Genomic DNA, 17,348 nt, shown 5'->3' with positions numbered 1-17,348 from the left:
CTATACGGTTGCTTTAGCTTTTGGTAATCTAATGTTTGACCAAACCAAGACCCCATTTAAAAAGAAAACAAAAAACTTCATAGGTTGTAGGCCTGATACCTAGTCTCCTCAAGGAGCTGTCTTTTCTAAAAATCCATATGTTACAAAGCATCTTGTATTACATTAGAATGTGTAGCCTCCTATTGTGGAGGCAAAGAGCAGCATGCAGGATAACAGCATAAACAAGGAGGGATACTCTTATTACTCTGACTGATAAAAGAAACTGGGCTGAGCATTTATCTTTGCAGTCATAGCTTCTGAATTAGACTTTCCTCTCCTTTCCTTGAGGTCCGAGCTGCATCTTCTGTGGGGATGTGGTAATATGTGTCTACAGATGATGTTCATACATCTTTGTCAGAAGCTGGGTGTTAAAGGCCCACTCCTTGTGACTGGGAATCTTCTCTAGGGTCACTCAGGTCATTGTTGATGTGCCTTTAATGAGATGTCAACTATCCTTTAGTTGCTATTTCATTTGTATCTTAAAAAGGCCTTTTGCAAATTAATTCTAGGGCATTAAGGCACTCGACAAAGTCTTTATTGTGATTTTGTTAGTATTTTGTTCTAGTTTTACAAGGATTTTGATTCTTAAAATAGTTGGTTAAACTCATGGGAAGACATGTCTGGTGATGAGGGAATTTTCTGTTTTAAGCTCAGAAATGTCTCTGTGAATACATTTTTGCTTCAACCACAATTCTCTTCCTGTTATTTTTCTCATAGTGAAATTATTTGCTTGTGTTTGTGAGACTGATGCTTGTTGTCATGGAAACAAACAATCCCACAAATTCAGTGCTTTAGAAATTAGGGAGAAAAGCAGACTGAAAGACACAGACCTTAGGAAAAGTAGACACTGGTGATTACCCTGGTGTTAATTTGGAAGAAAATTTCCATTTTCTAACGCATTAACTATCTTCTTTAAATCCAAAGTCACTATTAAGTGAGTTCATTTCCCCGTAGTCCTCCTGACTGCAGGCCAAGAAATTCAGAAGCAAAGGTACAAATGGAAAAATGGCCTATAGTAAGGAAAGGGAAAGTGTGTTGCAGACTTGAAACTTAGCAGAATTGTGGGAATTCAGTCATCAAAACAAGTAGAAACTGACAAACAGCCAAACCAAGCCAAGAAGCCAGCGATAGGAAGTTGCACTTTCATATTCTGCACGTGAAGAAGATGTAGCGGTTTATCACCATGAAAGCAGCAAATTCTCAGGGCAAAGGGTTTTCATTTTTAGGTGCTGAGGAAAAAAGTTACTATGTTCTTGAAAATAAGTGTTCTTGGTTTCAGTGAAATATGCAGCTAATTCCTTCCCAGAGATGAGATGTCTTGTCTACTTTCAAAGTCATTTATAATGGAGTAAGAACTTTCCATTAGGTTCTGGTAGCCTTTTCAGCTTCTGTCTTGTTTATCTTTCCCTCTACGTTCTACCATGTATGAGGAGAATGTTTGTGCACTGACATTTTTTTCATTAATACTTATCTTTATTTTTGGTTGATGCTTAATTGTTTATGAGTAGTTCTAAAATGTTCATTGCACTCCGAGTTAAGAAAATAGCAGCTTTCAAAAATCTAGTATGTGCACTGTCATTTACATGAATGTAATACAATTGTTGGTATAATGTATGCTGAGGAGGCAGATAGTTTTATAGTTATGTCACAGTGTGGTATAAACCCTAGTAAAAGCATTCAATATAAAGTGACTAGTATATTTATATTACATTTGAAATATGGAAAATGAGGGTTTTATTAGAAGACATCTGTGCCTATCATTAAGTTTAGGTTGCTATGTCTTTCCATTTAGGATAAGTAGAGATTTATGAAAGAGCCATGATTTAGTTGCAGACCATTTTGATCAGACAGAACAAGCAGTGTGCTCTAATTGACAACTCATTACTTTTAAGTTGTTCAGAATTACTGGTGACTTTTAGTTTCACTGGAGTGAAACTGTCAAAAGTGTGTACTTTTGCTCTCTTGAACAGAATATGCAAGTTAAAGCTTATTCAGAAAGCTGTGGTGGAAGCTAAGATTTGCAAGCAGTATATGGTGGTTGTAGTAACTGTAATTCATAAATTGAAATGAGTATATTAAAATTAGAGAGAAAGGAAAACATCCTGGTAAAAACATGGAGACCTTTGTGGAAGTGGGCTTTGTTTCAAAGTACTCTGACATGTGATAAAATATGGACATTCAGACATTGTTCCTTTTAGAAAAAAGTTAAAAGCATTCATTTCTTCGAATCTGGGTGTCTGCTTTGTTCTCGAGGGCCCCGTAATACAAATAAGCGTATGGGGGTTGATAGTTAGGAATTGTGCAGCCTGAAGTTTTCTTCTGCTGATTTGCTCCATTGATGAAAAACAGCCCCAGAGCTCAGAAATAATGATCAATTTTAGAGAGGTTGAGTTTGAGTCCAGTAAGTTAGGATGTCTACCAGGGTGAAGGAATACTTAATTATTCAGGTGACATTTAAAAAGTGATACCCTTTTAACCTCTGTTCTAGAGCGTGGTTCACCCCAAGATCTAGTTACTAAGGACATCACGAACACGTCCATTGGGGCCTATTGGACATCAGCTCCAGGAATGGTCCGAGGGTACAGAGTCTCATGGAAGTCACTTTATGATGACATTGAGGTTGGAGAGAAAAACCTTCCTGGAGATGCAATTCACACCATGATAGAGAATCTACAGCCAGAGACCAAGTACAGAATTTCAGTGTTTGCAACTTACAGCAGCGGAGAAGGGGAGCCCGTGACTAAAGATGCCACAACTGAATGTAGGTAACTTCCCAAGAGTGTGGGGATACATGTTGGTGCTACCTAAGAACTAATCAGTTCAGGTGACCTGAAATGGAGCCACTGAGGTTTTTTTTCTTCACTTGGGAATAAGAACTGAACACGAGTGATGTTTAAGGAGTGTGGTTTAAGTTCCAATCAGGTTCTGATCTGAAAAATAATATATTTGGACAATTTTGAATTCTTCCCAGCCATGCGTATGTGTCCATTTTGTTTTCTAGTAAAAGGGTCAGCTAGCTAGGATACTAAATTAGTGGAAATACAGCTCCCATGTAGACCAAGCAAATTTAGGAGCTGTTGTGACTGCATGACCTTAGTCAAGGGCCTTAGCTTTCCTCGGATGTCAGTTTCCTAATCTGAGGAACACAGATGATAAATGTCTTCTCTTACAGTGCCATGAGCATGAACTGGAAGGATAGTAGCCAGAGCACCAGGGACAGTGCCTAGCCACCTAAGGATGTTCGTCCTGTTTTCTGAGTGACAGTGTATATGTTTAGTAATTTCAACAAGGGTATCACCTTGGTGGGGTGTGGATAATGGAGAACATCGTGTGTATACGTAGATAGGGAAGCCTACCTGGGGCATATCTGTGCTTCTTGATCACTATTTTCTTTTCTTTTTTTGAGACAGGGTTTTATTATGTAGCCCCTGCTGACTTGGACTAACTATGTAGATTAACTAGTTCCACATTCATAGAGATCCGCCTGCCTCTGCCTCCTGAGCGCTGGGATTAAGGGTGTGTGCCAGTAGATCTGGCCTCTTTTTGCGCACTTTTCCTGGGATGGGAATAGTGGTCTAATAGTGATCTAAGGGGTCACACTGGAAGGGAGGAATATACTCAGTTCACACTCTATCTGGTATGAAGATGTCCTTATGTAACACTGTAGCATATACAATGCATAGGCATAACAAAAGCCGAATAGGAGCAACCCCAAGAAAGCATAGAATATTTAAACCCGACAAAACCAAAGCAACCAAACCAAACAAGAGGGCAGCCATGATAAGACCAAATAACAACAAGCATCTGTTAGTCACAGACATTCCTACACATGTAGAGAAAAGCCTTTTCTTCGTTTGTTTTGGAAAGGTTCACAGTTTTATACGTGCTTCTCACGCGTGCTTAGAAGTGTGTCCAGCATCACTTTAAGATGAAACTTAAGGACATGTCCCGTAAATGTTTATGCCATGAAAATAATGTGCTGGGATTAGAATATCGGTTGTCCCTCTTCACGATGGCTAGTTCAGCAGTGGCATGGGGGCGACACTGTGAGTTGTTGAAGCTACAACAGTGCCTTTCAGAAAAATACAGAAGCCTACTAATTTAGTGATCTAAGGAGAAGAACTTTCAGTTTTCTTCTCTTTTACTGTAAGATACAATTAAAATATTTTTATTTATCATCATAAGGGAATGAGTTTCACTGTAGCATCTTTATAGACAGTCTCAGGATGCGTTTTATTTTGTTTTCCTCCCAGACTATAGTCTCCGTGTTTCCAGCTTTCTTTCCCTAGTTAGTTCCCTTCTACTGTTTTCCAGTTACAGATATTTTATTACTCTATTTCCTCCCTCAAAATCTCTTCTCCTCTTATGAACCCCCCTTTTCTAGCCTTATGACCTACGAACACACACACACACACACACACACACACACACACACACTTAAGTTCTTTTCATCAGAGTTGGGGATAGAGGAGGGTGAGCCTGACCTGGTTGGTGTCTCCACTTTCTCTACTAAGGTCACTGGTCACTGATATCATTAGATTAGAACCTCATCTACATAAGCTTGTTTAACCCAAAGGTCCTACCTGCAAGATCCACATTGGAGGTTAGAGCTTCCACATGATTTTTAGGGAGAACACAATTGTTACATCCAAAATTTATTTTTTATTTTTATTTTTTTTTGTTTTTTCGAGACAGGGTTTCTCTGTGGCTTTGGAGCCTGTCCTGGAACTAGATCTGTAGACCAGGCTGGTCTCGAACTCACAGAGATCCACCTGCCTCTGCCTCCCGAGTGCTGGGATTAAAGGCATGTGCCACCATCGCCCAGCTACGTCCAAAATTTAGATCATAAATTTGTTCTTGGTGTGCCATATAATTTTTATTTGAGTCCAGATATTGTGAGTTTTATTTTATTGGGTTCTGGAAAGTATATTACTATAAATATTAATCTTATTCCCTTACCTAGAATGTAGTTATTTGGAAATAGTTTGATTTTTTTGAAATTCACGCTAAGACCTGTTTTAGCTTAGGAGCACTTTTGCTTTGTTATCGAAGCAAAACCCCTGCTGTACACTCTACGTGGTCTCACCACAATTCTAAGGTGTGGTCTTGTGGCTGAGGGAAACTTTCTGGCCACGTGTGAGCTTCAAGAGTGGTTCTGTTTGTTTCGGGTGGTGTGTTCTCTAGTTTGTGGTACTTTCCTCACACACATGCCCTGACTTACCCTGGGTTGGGGACCCAAGGAGGATTTTCTGTGTGCTTGGGGACATTTTATCTGTGGCCTTCTCTCTGCTGTAGTTCTCTGTCTCTGGACTCCATTTGATGTGCACTCCCACCGTCTCATCAGTTAGGAAAATCACAGGGCTCCATCTGGGTCCCACCTGCCTGTGTTGGGGCCTGGAAACACACCAGCAACAAAATGGCCAGCATAGAGTCAGCCCAAGTCTGTTCCTAAAGTCCCAGGGTTAACTGGTGCTAAGTGACGTTCATTGTCTAAAAACTATTTTAACAAAGTTTTTTCTTCCCTATTTAAAACTGTTTCTTAATGATTCTTACCCACTTGACCATGAAAATTTCTTTGAAAATCAGGGAAGACAGTTGATTTTGTTTCCTTCAACTTTAGCGTCTTCTAATAGTACTTGCGAGTCTTCTAGTATTGAATTAAATGATTCTGCTGATAAACTTATTATTTATAAGAAAGGGGATGTTATTGTTTGCAGATATTGGGTGAAGTATGTCTGACAGTTATTCATAATAGTTAAATATTGCTAAAAGAACTAGTTGAGTGACGGTATCAGCTTCACATTAGATAAATGTTAATACACAGTGCTTCCTAACATACTTGATGTGTGTGCTTTCGTCTGCCAGCCTTTGAGATGTTTTCACCTATTAGAGTTGCCTATCCTTTTGTGTTCATAGTCATATGCACATGGAAATCAGAAGATTGATGTCAATCATCCTGACTCTGATCTACTTACAGACTGTAGCTTCTTCTGAAAAGGCCTGAATAAAATTTCAAACTCTTTATTTTTGATCTTTAGTATTCCTTGTGGCTTTATTACTAGAAGAATTCTTTACAGAGACAACACAATAAAACTTTAAAACCACATTTTTGGAGATGAATTTCTTTTCCTTTACTAAAGTTTCTAGAATGCAACTAGGAAATCCCTGCAATATGAACTTTCATTTTTTTAGTATTAACTGGATAAAGCAAAAGCATCCCACCGAGGCCGTTCTAAGATTAGGCTCACATACCATCATGAACCCAAGAGACGATGATGCCCAGCGTGAAAGACATTTGTGTCCACACTTAAGAATACAGTTTCTTCTCATGTGAAGGAGGTGGCAAACAAAATTAGTTTTCTTTTGACATGCTATGGATTAATTTTTTTTTTTGTTTCACAGTATCCCAAGATTCCAAAACCTTAAAAGTGGATGAAGAAACAGAACACACAATGAGAGTTACATGGAAACCAGCACCAGGGAAAGTTGTCAACTACCGTGTTGTGTATCGCCCTCAAGGGGGAGGGAGACAAATGGTCGCTAAGGTGCCACCCACAGTCACTTCAACAGTGCTAAAGAGACTTCAACCCCAGACCACATACGACATCACAGTTCTCCCAATGTATAAGACAGGAGAAGGAAAGCTTAGGCAAGGATCAGGGACAACAGGTATACAACAATAATAATACTAATCATGCCTTTGGGGGAGAAAGTATGATGCCTTTCAAAAAGAAGGCTAGTATCTATTTTATCTGTAGACATTTCAAATTGAAGCTGGGGTGCGGGAGGTCTGTAGCTGAGTTGTGGAGCTTTTGCCCAACAGGAGTGAGATTCTGGATTCAAGCTCCAGCACCATGCATGCAAACACTTTTAATTTGTAATAAATTAAGTTGTATTTATTAGGGGCCATGTCTAATTAGTGCATTATTTGCTTTGCAAATCCAGTTCCTGGTAAAAATGATTCTACAGGCTAACATATCAATCTAAGCCTCATCTGAATGGCGAGAATTGTTTATGCTACTCTGTCAGCACTCCATTTCACAGGGCTTTTCGCGACCCTGACATCTTGTGCTATTGGATTGACTCTCTATACATTCATATTTTTGTGGGTGTGAATAAAAAACACTTAAGGCTATCTTATTGGTAATCTTTTTAAAAAACCTTTTTCATTTTACAGCTTCTCGGTTTAAGTCCCCAAGAAACCTCAAAACTTCTGACCCGACAATGTCAAGTTTTCGCGTGACTTGGGAGCCTGCCCCTGGGGAGGTGAAAGGTTACAAAGTCACATTCCACCCCACAGGCGATGACAGAAGACTAGGGGAGTTGGTCCTTGGACCATATGACAACACAGTTGTCTTGGAGGAGCTTAGGTAAGAATGAACTGTATTTGTGCTAAAATATTATATCATTTATATAAGTTAGCAGGTTTGGCACAAAGAACCACCTCATATCTGTTTTCAGAATCAAGCAAAGAATTAAGACTAAACAAATAGTTTGTATTTTTAAATAATTTTTGTTATTAAGTGATAAGGGATAACTTTAAAAAAAAAAAGGAATACTGAATTTTAACATGTCCTTATCACATAGTTTTCTTGCAATTACAGCCAGGTGGAAATGTATGACCAGGTAACTCATTCTGAGACTCCCAGTGTGGGTGTCCCTGCAGTGAAGCACACGGGAGCTCAAAGGACAGAGTCTGAGCTTGTTGCCAACTGGCAAAACAGCTTTGGGTTGATTCAAGGTCTAGTTTCAGACAGTGAGCTGGGAAACAGAGGAGTGTGAGTTTGAACAGCACTCCACATCCATCCAGTCGTACCAACGTGCTACTGGATGTTCCTCTTAGAAACTTCGTCTGTTCGAGTGTGCATTCAATAATGTTAAACCTGTTAATGCTTGCTGTTCATGATCACTTGTGCAGATAGGATGAAAGTTGGTGATGTCACTGTCTGACGCTGCCCAGTGCTTAGCGTCCCGGGTTACCTTGCAGACATCAAACATTTCAATCTCCGTAAGCCTTTGAGATTTACTCAGAGGCAGCAGAAGAAAGGCAGCTCCTTCTTCTCCTTTCTGAAGGGCATGGGGGGAATGCTGTCTCTGGCAGCAAAGCCAGTCCAGAAAGGGTGCTGTGAATCCCCTGAGCTCCCTGGAATGCTGGGTGGCTGGTTCCCTGCGAGTCAAGCTGGAATGAGATGGCAACTATTTTTCTTCTTTCACAATACTGAACATTTTAAGTTCCTTTGGGTAAAAGTTTGTTAATGAAGGTGGATATCTTTAACAAGTTGGGAACTGCTTCCCTGAGCCCATGGTCCATACCCACTGTGCACATCCCTGTTTCAGGGCAGGCACCACCTATAGAGTCAATGTCTTTGGGATGTTTGATGGAGGAGAAAGTTTACCACTTGTTGGGCAAGAGATGACAACTCTTTCCGATACAACCGTGACACCATTTTTATCCTCTGGTAAGATACTAAGTTATATTTCTACAGGAAACAGTATTGTGTAACTATGTCATATGTGACGTGTTAGGTTATTAAACAATGACAAGTAATTAATTATAAGTTTTCACTACAATACATTTAAATAATTCACATACTATATGTTTGAATGAACTGCTTCAAAATATCCAGCTGAGTCTATTTTTGGCTTTTTCTTTCAGTTTTGCATTAATTAAATACCGTTATTTAAAAATGGGTTTTATTTAGTGTGACAGCCGTAGTTACACTTTCTAATTTTTCTTTTTAGTTGTACGATTTTCTTTTGGTATAATATATTTTTACTTCAGTGGCTTATTTGGGCTGAGAAAGAAGGTTTTACATTTGAAAAAGTGGGCAATCATGACTTGCAAGTAAAATGGTAGCGCAAACCCTTTAGACATTCTGCCCCTTGCTATCAATACAGGTTTGATGTGAACCAAGACAGCATTTAATAGAATTAAAGTTGAGAGGAAGAGGTACAGTTTACTTCTAAACTTTTAAAAAGTCATTTGCTAAAACCAGTCAGTCTTAGCACAGCCAGAGATGTTAAAGTCGTAGGTCCTAGGAACACTGTTTAGGAGTCTTCTGTCTTGGGAAAGGTATGAGATGCATGGCACTGTGTAGTTGATTGTGTGATGGGCATTACCTAATTTTCTTTCCTTTTAAAAGTGAGATAAAGATGATCTGACAACATTGCAATAAATGGGGAAGTTTATAGCTGGGGACTCAAGCTTCTAGAAAAAAGAGGATTTAAAGTTTGACGTGGAGGGAAGAAAGTCACATTTTGCTATTTTATATTGTCTCATTGTTTCTCTTATGATGACATTAACTGGCTTATATTTTTATTTTGTAGCTTGTCACTGAGGATATTGGGATTATTTTCTCTTCCCAAACACCTTCGCTTTGTGTCTGTGTTTGTCTGTCCCCTCAATTTGTGTATTTCTTTGCATATTTTTCCCAATTGCCTTCCTCCTTCCTCAATTCTTTGAATGTGCAGATTTTGCTTTCTGAAATTATCTACAATAGATGAAAGAGTTAAATAAATAACAGTGAAACAATAGAACAGCATGTTAGATTTTCAAAGCATGTTTTTACTTCATAGAGTTCTGATTTCAAGAGTCATGTGTCTAATCCTTATAACGTGTGATAGTTACCTGGTAGCTTAATTATTATAAGGGATATTTTTGGCTCACTTAAACCACTTATGGTTTATACATTTAATCAGTTCATCTTATATATATTTGCTAATATCTTAAATAGCGAAGAATGCAATATCTTACCTTATATAGAATCCAAATCTTATTCAAATTATTTATATTTTTTGTTAGATAGCTATGCATTCTCATTTATTATTTTAAGTATTGATTGTGTGGGCCTTTCAAACTGACCATCACGGTTTAATTAAAATCTCTAGGTTCTATGATCATGGTCAGGAAATAGAGTCAAAGATGAAGATTTGCCACTGAAATAATCTTTGGGAAAATTGGTTCTTGTGACTTATTTGAGGTTAATAAATTATAGCTGTGGCTTTGAATTATTAAGCTTACCTGGTATGTTGAAATAGACAACTTGGGTGGCAGCAGCTACAAAGGGAGCGACCTGCCAACTCTGTGTTCCTTACCGTCCTGTCTCACGATTGCTGTGTCAGGGATGGAGTGTCTCACCAGAGCTGAAGCAGACATTGTCTTGCTGGTGGATGGGTCATGGAGTATCGGCCGCGCAAATTTTAGAACCGTGAGAAGCTTCATTTCTCGTATTGTGGAAATCTTTGAAATTGGTCCCAAGCGAGTACAAATTGGTAGGTTCCGACAACACCGAAGATCTTTGACAGCTTAACTGCGATCTTTAATCCATCCTAACACCCTGGTGTCATTTTAGCTCTCGCTCAGTACAGCGGAGACCCGAGAACAGAGTGGCAGTTAAATGCCCACAGAGACAAGAAGAGTTTGTTACAGGCTGTGGCGAACTTACCATACAAAGGAGGAAACACCCTCACGGGTAAGTCAGGACGCTTTGGCGCAAATTTGGCACGTGCTTTTGGTCAGACAGATAGCTGAGAGATGATGTGACCGGCTGTCTTCTAAAAATCCCCCTAGGCATGGCTTTGAATTTCATTCGCCAACAGAGCTTCAGGACCCAAGCTGGCATGAGGCCTCGCGCTCGCAAAATTGGAGTTCTCATTACCGATGGGAAATCACAAGATGACGTGGAGGCTCCATCCAAGAAACTCAAGGATGAAGGAGTGGAACTGTTTGCTATTGGTAAGACCTGGAGAAGATAGTGATGCCCTGGGTGGCAGATGGGCTGAGGACTTTTTTGTAGTTAAAAATATTATTGGATTACCATATTCACTTAAACCAACAAGGCGGTAGAATTCTTGTCACTTCCGAACAAAAGTCTCGTGAGAGAGGAGTTGAAATTAATTAACGAAGGGGAAAAAGCTAATACTTACTTCGAAATTTCAGCTCTAGTTTTGGAGTGATCAAGACCTTGCTCCATCTGAGAAGGGATTTATTTGCCTACAGAGGCCTCTGTGGGCACCTGGTGCTCATCTGCGTACACCCCTATACAGACTCAGTGGAGGAACACTTACAAAAAGAAAAGGCCTGAAGTATTTTCCTCATTCCATTAACATTTCCTGGAAGGTGCTTTCAACTTGTAATTCACTGTTTTCCAAGGTATTAAGAATGCTGATGAAACTGAGCTAAAGATGATCGCCACGGATCCAGACGACATCCATGCATACAATGTGGCGGATTTTGAGTCATTATCCAAGATTGTGGACGACCTCACCATCAACTTGTGTAACAGCGTCAAGGGCCCTGGTAAGCTTAGCCAGGGGCTGCTCTATCTGGGTGGGGCCCTCACTCTGAAATGCTCAGCAGTGTTAGAGGCTTTTGCCTCCTGGCTGCCAGGAGCAACCCCTGAGTTGTGGTGAGTAGATATGACGTACAATTTAGGTAGGTTACCTGCATCTGGCACACAGTGGACAATCGAAGGCTTTTAGGAAATTAATTATGAAATTTTGTCCTTGTTAGTGAAAATCCCTTCCTTTTTATATAGGAAGATTTTGGTAAAATTGTTCTTCATTTATTTTTCTTGGTTCTGGGAAAGTTAGCATGAGTTTAACCTTACAGAAACAGTAGAAACCATTCTAGACTTTTGTAGAATTGTCTTTACTGGTGCCAAATGTCTTCTTGGGGGGGGGGAACTCCCTAGTTAAGAATCTCTATTTTAGTTCATTTTTAAATGATATCTTTTTGGGGGTGGGGTGGAATCAAACTAGAAAATGCTTCTAGTGTATTTAAGGATTTATTTAGGTTATATGGCTCAGCAAATGCACAAAAGTGGGAGAAGAGAATAAAGGGGCGGTAGGAGACCCCCCTTTCTGGTACAGATCTGTTCTGTAGTGGAGCAGTTTTTTGTTAGTGCTATGTCACACAGATGGCTACGACAAGCTCACAGATTTAGATTGCTAAGTAATGTTTGGTAGCCTTTTCCAGCTTCCCAAGGCATAGGCCTGGGAGAGGCATCCTATGTCTGCTTTCTTTTCTTCAATTGTAGACTGTCAGATCTGCTGCTCTACACTGATAACCCCTGAATGTGAAGAGAAGTTACAGTCCTAAACTTGAAACTTTTAGAAATAGTGCAATCCTTCTTTACTGGCAAAGACATAGATACAGAGAAGCTACCCAGTTGGGGTCAAATGCCTAGGGATGTTGTTGTGGGGCTTTGAATGAGGTAAGCATGGAAAGGGATTAGGCGTTAGAAACAAAATTTCAGAACTGGGTTTGTAGTGACAGGAGAGGGCTCAGATGGATGGGACATTGAAAGAACCAACACTGAAGGGCTTTGCAGACATAATGACACACAAATCCATGCCCCGTGGACTATGAGGACTTCTCTGGTAGACATGCGAATTGTGTGCAGACAATCTGTCATTAACTTGCCATGGTCAGAGAAGTGGGGGGGGGGGGTTCAATAAACAGAGTGGCAGAAATGCTTCACAATATTTGGGTCCTTGGTTACACTCACATTTTATTTTTCATGCTCCTTCTTGAACTTCTGTCTCCAAACTTTTAAAGATTTTCTCTTTTGGATTTTGAACAACAGTCTGACCTTTTCCCTGGAGAAATAGACCAGCTGGGCAGCCAGAATTTGTAGGCTTCTGGCTTTGGGTTTGCTGAGAGAAATGGTTTTTTTTTTTATTCAATTGGAGTGAACTCTGAGTGGGGATGAAAATGTCTTTTATCTTTATTTATTTATTTTTTTAATCAACCAAGTAATAGTGGCATTCATTGAAATTTCCCAGACAGTAAAACTACTTGATAATTTTGCAAGCTTGACTTTGACCCAAGCACAATAAAGGTTAGGCTGCTAAGAGTAGACGTGCTCACCCAGTTTGGGCTCACAAAGAATCCCAGAAGAGTTTATAAGAAAGTGATTTGTCATGGTCATGGACTCATAGAGTGACTCCTTTCTCTTTCTTTAAATTATTTGCAACATCTTGCTATTGTTCACAATGTATTTATCATGTCCATTTTTATTGTTATTTTATAGACACTGTTATTTACTCTTATCTACCCACAGACTGGCTATTTTAAAATGCTTATTTCTATATTTAAAAATATCAATATTTGCTTATTTTCATTCTTTCTTGATAAAAAATAATTAGATTTTCTTATTGCCTATTTAGACCTAAACAAATAAATAAATGTTCTAAGGAAACGTAACATAGAAAGCAACTAGTGTTATCTTCATAGAACATAACATGCTTAGAAATAGTAATGAGGTAGTGATCTTGGTCTAATGTCAGACAATGGAAAAGTTGAATTGATTGGTCCCTTCCTCTGATTATGTGAATGGGGTTGAGAAGGGAGATGGTGTCAGAGATGACTCAGAGGTCTTGGGTCGAGGTGACATTTTGACTAGTGGTTTCATGAAGAACAGGAGATCGTTCTGTTTAAAGAGCTCTAGTTTGAACCTTCTGAGATTAAGGAACCTTTTGACCATTTGTTCAGGGAGGTCAGTGGGCAATAGGCCTCTATATAGATTTATTACCCTCTTCCCATGTGAAGGAAAGGCTGTAAAATCTTCTATGCAGATCAGTGCTGTTTCAATCTAATTTCTTACTTCACCCCCTTGCTACAGAAATGAAAGAATGTGTATACTTTATCTCCACACACAGGTGACTTGGAAGCACCATCTAACTTAGTTATTTTTGAGAGGACTCACCGTTCCTTTAGAGTGAGCTGGACACCTCCTTCTGACAGTGTGGACAGATACAAGGTGGAATATTACCCTGTTTCTGGAGGGAAACGCCAGGAGGTGAGCAGATGACTCTTAAGCCCTCCTTTCTCATGCTGAGATTGGGTGCTTCTCATTAGAGCTCAGAGGAAAACGTTGGGTGAGAAACAACAGATGAATGAAGAATGGTACTCTCTGTTCCTCTCAAGGCAGGCACTTCTCTTTGAACTTCATGAAAGGGAAATAGCTTTTTTTTTTTTAAAAGTTCCTAATGCTCAGAATATCAATATGATTTTTCAAAGAAGTTAATTAATTCATAAGTTTGAATTAGATGCATAAAGTTGACAAGTAAATCGTATTAAGGACAACAATTTATTAGTTTTAAAAATATGGTGATGATAGCTGGAAAAATAAATTATGTTATCACCTCCTGAGTAAATTGGGAGCATGGGGACCTTGGGAGAGGGTTGAAAGAGAGGAGAGAGGGAGGGAGGGGAGCAGAGAAAAATGTAGAGCTAAACAAAAATCAGTACAAAATGTCAAAAATTAAATTATGATATCACACCTGAGATCTCTCTGCAATCTAGTAATTTCTCAAAATAAAGGGCAAAGCCTCGTGAGATACCTTCTAAACTTTCCTGCAAACCGCTGCTTGGAGGTCTGACATGAAGAATGGAGTTGACTGTTCTTTCTTTTATTCTCCCCTCCAGTTTTACGTGAGTCGACTGGAAACCAGCACAGTACTGAAAGACCTGAAGCCTGAAACTGAGTACGTGGTGAATGTGTACTCTGTGGTTGAGGATGAATACAGCGAGCCTCTGAAGGGCACAGAGAAAACCTGTAAGTCCCGTGGGGAGCAGCAGCAAGGATATAACCCTATTATTTCTTTTCTAAGACTAAAAAAGAGGTAATGGCACATGGGAGATTTTTGCTAGCCTTTGACAAAACCACTGTGTTCCAGTCATTGATATGTAAAATTCACATCTTAAGTATGTCTTCTTTCTTTCTTTTTCTTTCTTTCTTTCTTTCTTCCTTCCTTCCTTCCTTCCTTCCTTCCTTCCTTCCTTCCTTCCTTCCTTCCTTCCTTTCCTCCTCTTCTCCCTCCCACCTTTTCCTTCTCCTATTCCTCCTCCTCTTCCTCCTCCTCCTCCTCCTCTTCTTCTTCTTCTCCTTCTCCTTCTCCTTCTCCTTCTCCTTCTCCTTCTCCTCCTCCTCCTCCTCCTCCTCCTCCTCCTCCTCCTCCTCCTCCTCCTCCTCCTCCTCCTCCTCCTCCTCCTCCTCTTCTTCTTCCTCTTCTTCCTCTTCTTCTCTCTTCTTCCTCTTCTTCCTCTTCCTCTTCTTCCTCTTCTTCCTCCTCCTCCTTCTTCTTCTTCTTCTTCTTCTTCTTCCTCTTCTTCTTTCTCTTCTTCTTTTTTGCTAAAGAAGAATGAAGTGAAATAATGGGTTGGTAACTTCTGTCTGAAGTTCTATGATGAAAGAATAAAAATAGCTTAGTGATGTTCCAGAAAAAGGGATTAAAGTCTCAGAAAGCTTATCTATTTTGGCTTTCATATGGTTCCATTGGAATGCCATTTGTAATCTGAACTTTGAGCGTTTCCTCTTTTTAATAGTTGGAATGCGTATCCTGGAGAATAAAGTGCAATCAACACTGACATTGGGTCTTTATGAGTAGAGGGAGCTATAGTAAATCATCAGTTCCTCAAGCAACACACTTTCTGTTAACATATATGTTACCAACAAAATAGGAAACATTTATTTGAAGGGATTCTGCTGATGTCCACTTGTGTGTTTTCATAGTGCCAGTTCCTGTAGTTAGCCTGAATATTTATGACATTGGCCCTACCACCATGCATGTGCAATGGCAGCCTGTGGGAGGAGCTACTGGCTATACTGTGTCACACCAACCAGTTAGAACCCCCGAAGCAGCAAAACCCAAAGAGGTGAGAGATGCCTGTTTCTTAATCACTCTGCTCTTCTCAGACTTTATAGGTTGACAGTTCTATTATCTACTGCCAATACTTATGAATCAATTTATGACTCTATACCCCAACCAAAAATAGAAATGTGGTTTGTGACCTGTAACCCATTAAAAAAATTGGCATGAAAGAAAAAAAAATTAGTTCTTTTGAATGTAAAAGCTGTGTTCTAACCTAGTGGTTATTAACAGGCCTCTGCTGCATCTCTCACATGTAAGTGGCAGCCTTTGACTCATATGTCTTATTTTCCTCTGGCATGCCCTTGTGTAGATGCGTGTGGGGCCAACAGTGAATGACGTGCAGCTGACTGGCCTCCTTCCTAACACTGAATATGAGGTCACCGTCCAGGCTGTCCTGCATGACCTCACTAGTGAACCTGCCAAAGCTCGGGAAGTCACATGTAAGATGTTACTGGCTTTTTTCTTTTCTTATTGCTGTTAAAGTTAACATTTGTTGGAATATTTCCACATGATGTTAGTGATAATTTGATAATTAATGCATAATTGTAGTTATTATTTTTGTTAATATGTGAAGTAGCAGGTGCAATTTTGTTATTCCATATATTTATACCATGCACTTTTCTTTTTTTTTTTTTTTTTTTGGTTTTTCGAGACAGGGTTTCTCTGCAGCTTTTTTAGAGCCTGTCCTGGAACTAGCTCTTGTAGACCAGGCTGGCCTCGAACTCACAGAGATCCGCCTGCCTCTGCCTCCCGAGTGCTGGGATTAAAGGCGTGCGCCACCACCGCCCGGCTATGCACTTCTCTTATATTTGTCCTTCACCACTACTCTATCCTTTTCACTCTCCTTTATTCCTCCAAGTAGAACCCTTTCTGAGACTATATTCTGTCATATCTGGCCATGTCAGGACCGACAAACCAGTCAATCTGCCTATCTTTTTGTTTTGTTTTGTTTTTCAAGACGGTTTCTCTGTGTAGCTTTGGTGTCTGTCCTGGAACAGGCTCCTGCAGGCGAGACTGGCCTTGAACCCACAGAGCTTCTCCTGCCTTTGCCTCCCAAGTGCTGGAATTAAAGGCAGGTTCCACTACTGCCTGGCTATCCTTTTTTTTTATGTTTAATGAACCTTATTTTGAGGCATAGCCTATCAACAGCAGAGTTTTAGAGTTGCTCTAGGCAATGTGTTAATCAAGGTATAGACATGAAATAACGCTGCATGATTTAATCTATGAAGTACAGCATGTAAGACACATGTGATCAGGACTATTTTTGGGCTACAGTTTGGAGAAGGGTATGTAGGTTAAGTTCAGGCATTTTGAGTTCTTGTTGAAGTGGAAACTGGCACCTATGAATGCTCATTTCAAGTCAATTCATCAGTCCACTCAGTCCTACAATTGAACATGCACTATGTCCCGGTCATCAGGCTTAGAGCTGGGGACATGCCACTGAGTGATAGAAAGCAGTGTGTAGAAGGCCTTTTTTGATCTGCAGTGATTCTGTGTGCTGTTTGGTGTCTTGGGCTGATGAGGGTTGTTCCCTTGAGGATTTAGTGAATACCCTTTATGAGAAGTGTACTTTGATTTTGCTTGGAGAAGTAAAAATTTCTGAGATATATTTGTCTTGAATGTAGTGCTCCTTAACCTACCTTCTAAGGAAA

General features: G+C 39.8%; 1 protein-coding gene across 1 annotated transcript in view; it reads left to right on the top strand.

Moving 5' to 3' along the window:
• Col12a1 (collagen type XII alpha 1 chain) overlaps positions 1-17,348 on the top strand; it is a 105,379-nt gene that overhangs the window by 26,105 nt on the left and 61,926 nt on the right. The window contains exons 13-24 of the mRNA XM_038322304.1: positions 2,528-2,800; positions 6,442-6,708; positions 7,217-7,409; positions 8,377-8,498; positions 10,162-10,311; positions 10,392-10,511; positions 10,610-10,774; positions 11,192-11,338; positions 13,702-13,841; positions 14,471-14,600; positions 15,558-15,700; positions 16,007-16,136. Coding sequence (XP_038178232.1) covers positions 2,528-2,800; positions 6,442-6,708; positions 7,217-7,409; positions 8,377-8,498; positions 10,162-10,311; positions 10,392-10,511; positions 10,610-10,774; positions 11,192-11,338; positions 13,702-13,841; positions 14,471-14,600; positions 15,558-15,700; positions 16,007-16,136 — 1,980 coding nt within the window. The remainder of the gene's footprint in view (positions 1-2,527; positions 2,801-6,441; positions 6,709-7,216; positions 7,410-8,376; positions 8,499-10,161; positions 10,312-10,391; positions 10,512-10,609; positions 10,775-11,191; positions 11,339-13,701; positions 13,842-14,470; positions 14,601-15,557; positions 15,701-16,006; positions 16,137-17,348) is intronic.

Source organism: Arvicola amphibius, chromosome 3 (genome assembly GCF_903992535.2).
Source record: "Arvicola amphibius chromosome 3, mArvAmp1.2, whole genome shotgun sequence".
NCBI classification, from domain to species: domain Eukaryota; kingdom Metazoa; phylum Chordata; class Mammalia; order Rodentia; family Cricetidae; genus Arvicola; species Arvicola amphibius.
This window is presented reverse-complemented; position numbering and strand designations above follow the sequence as displayed.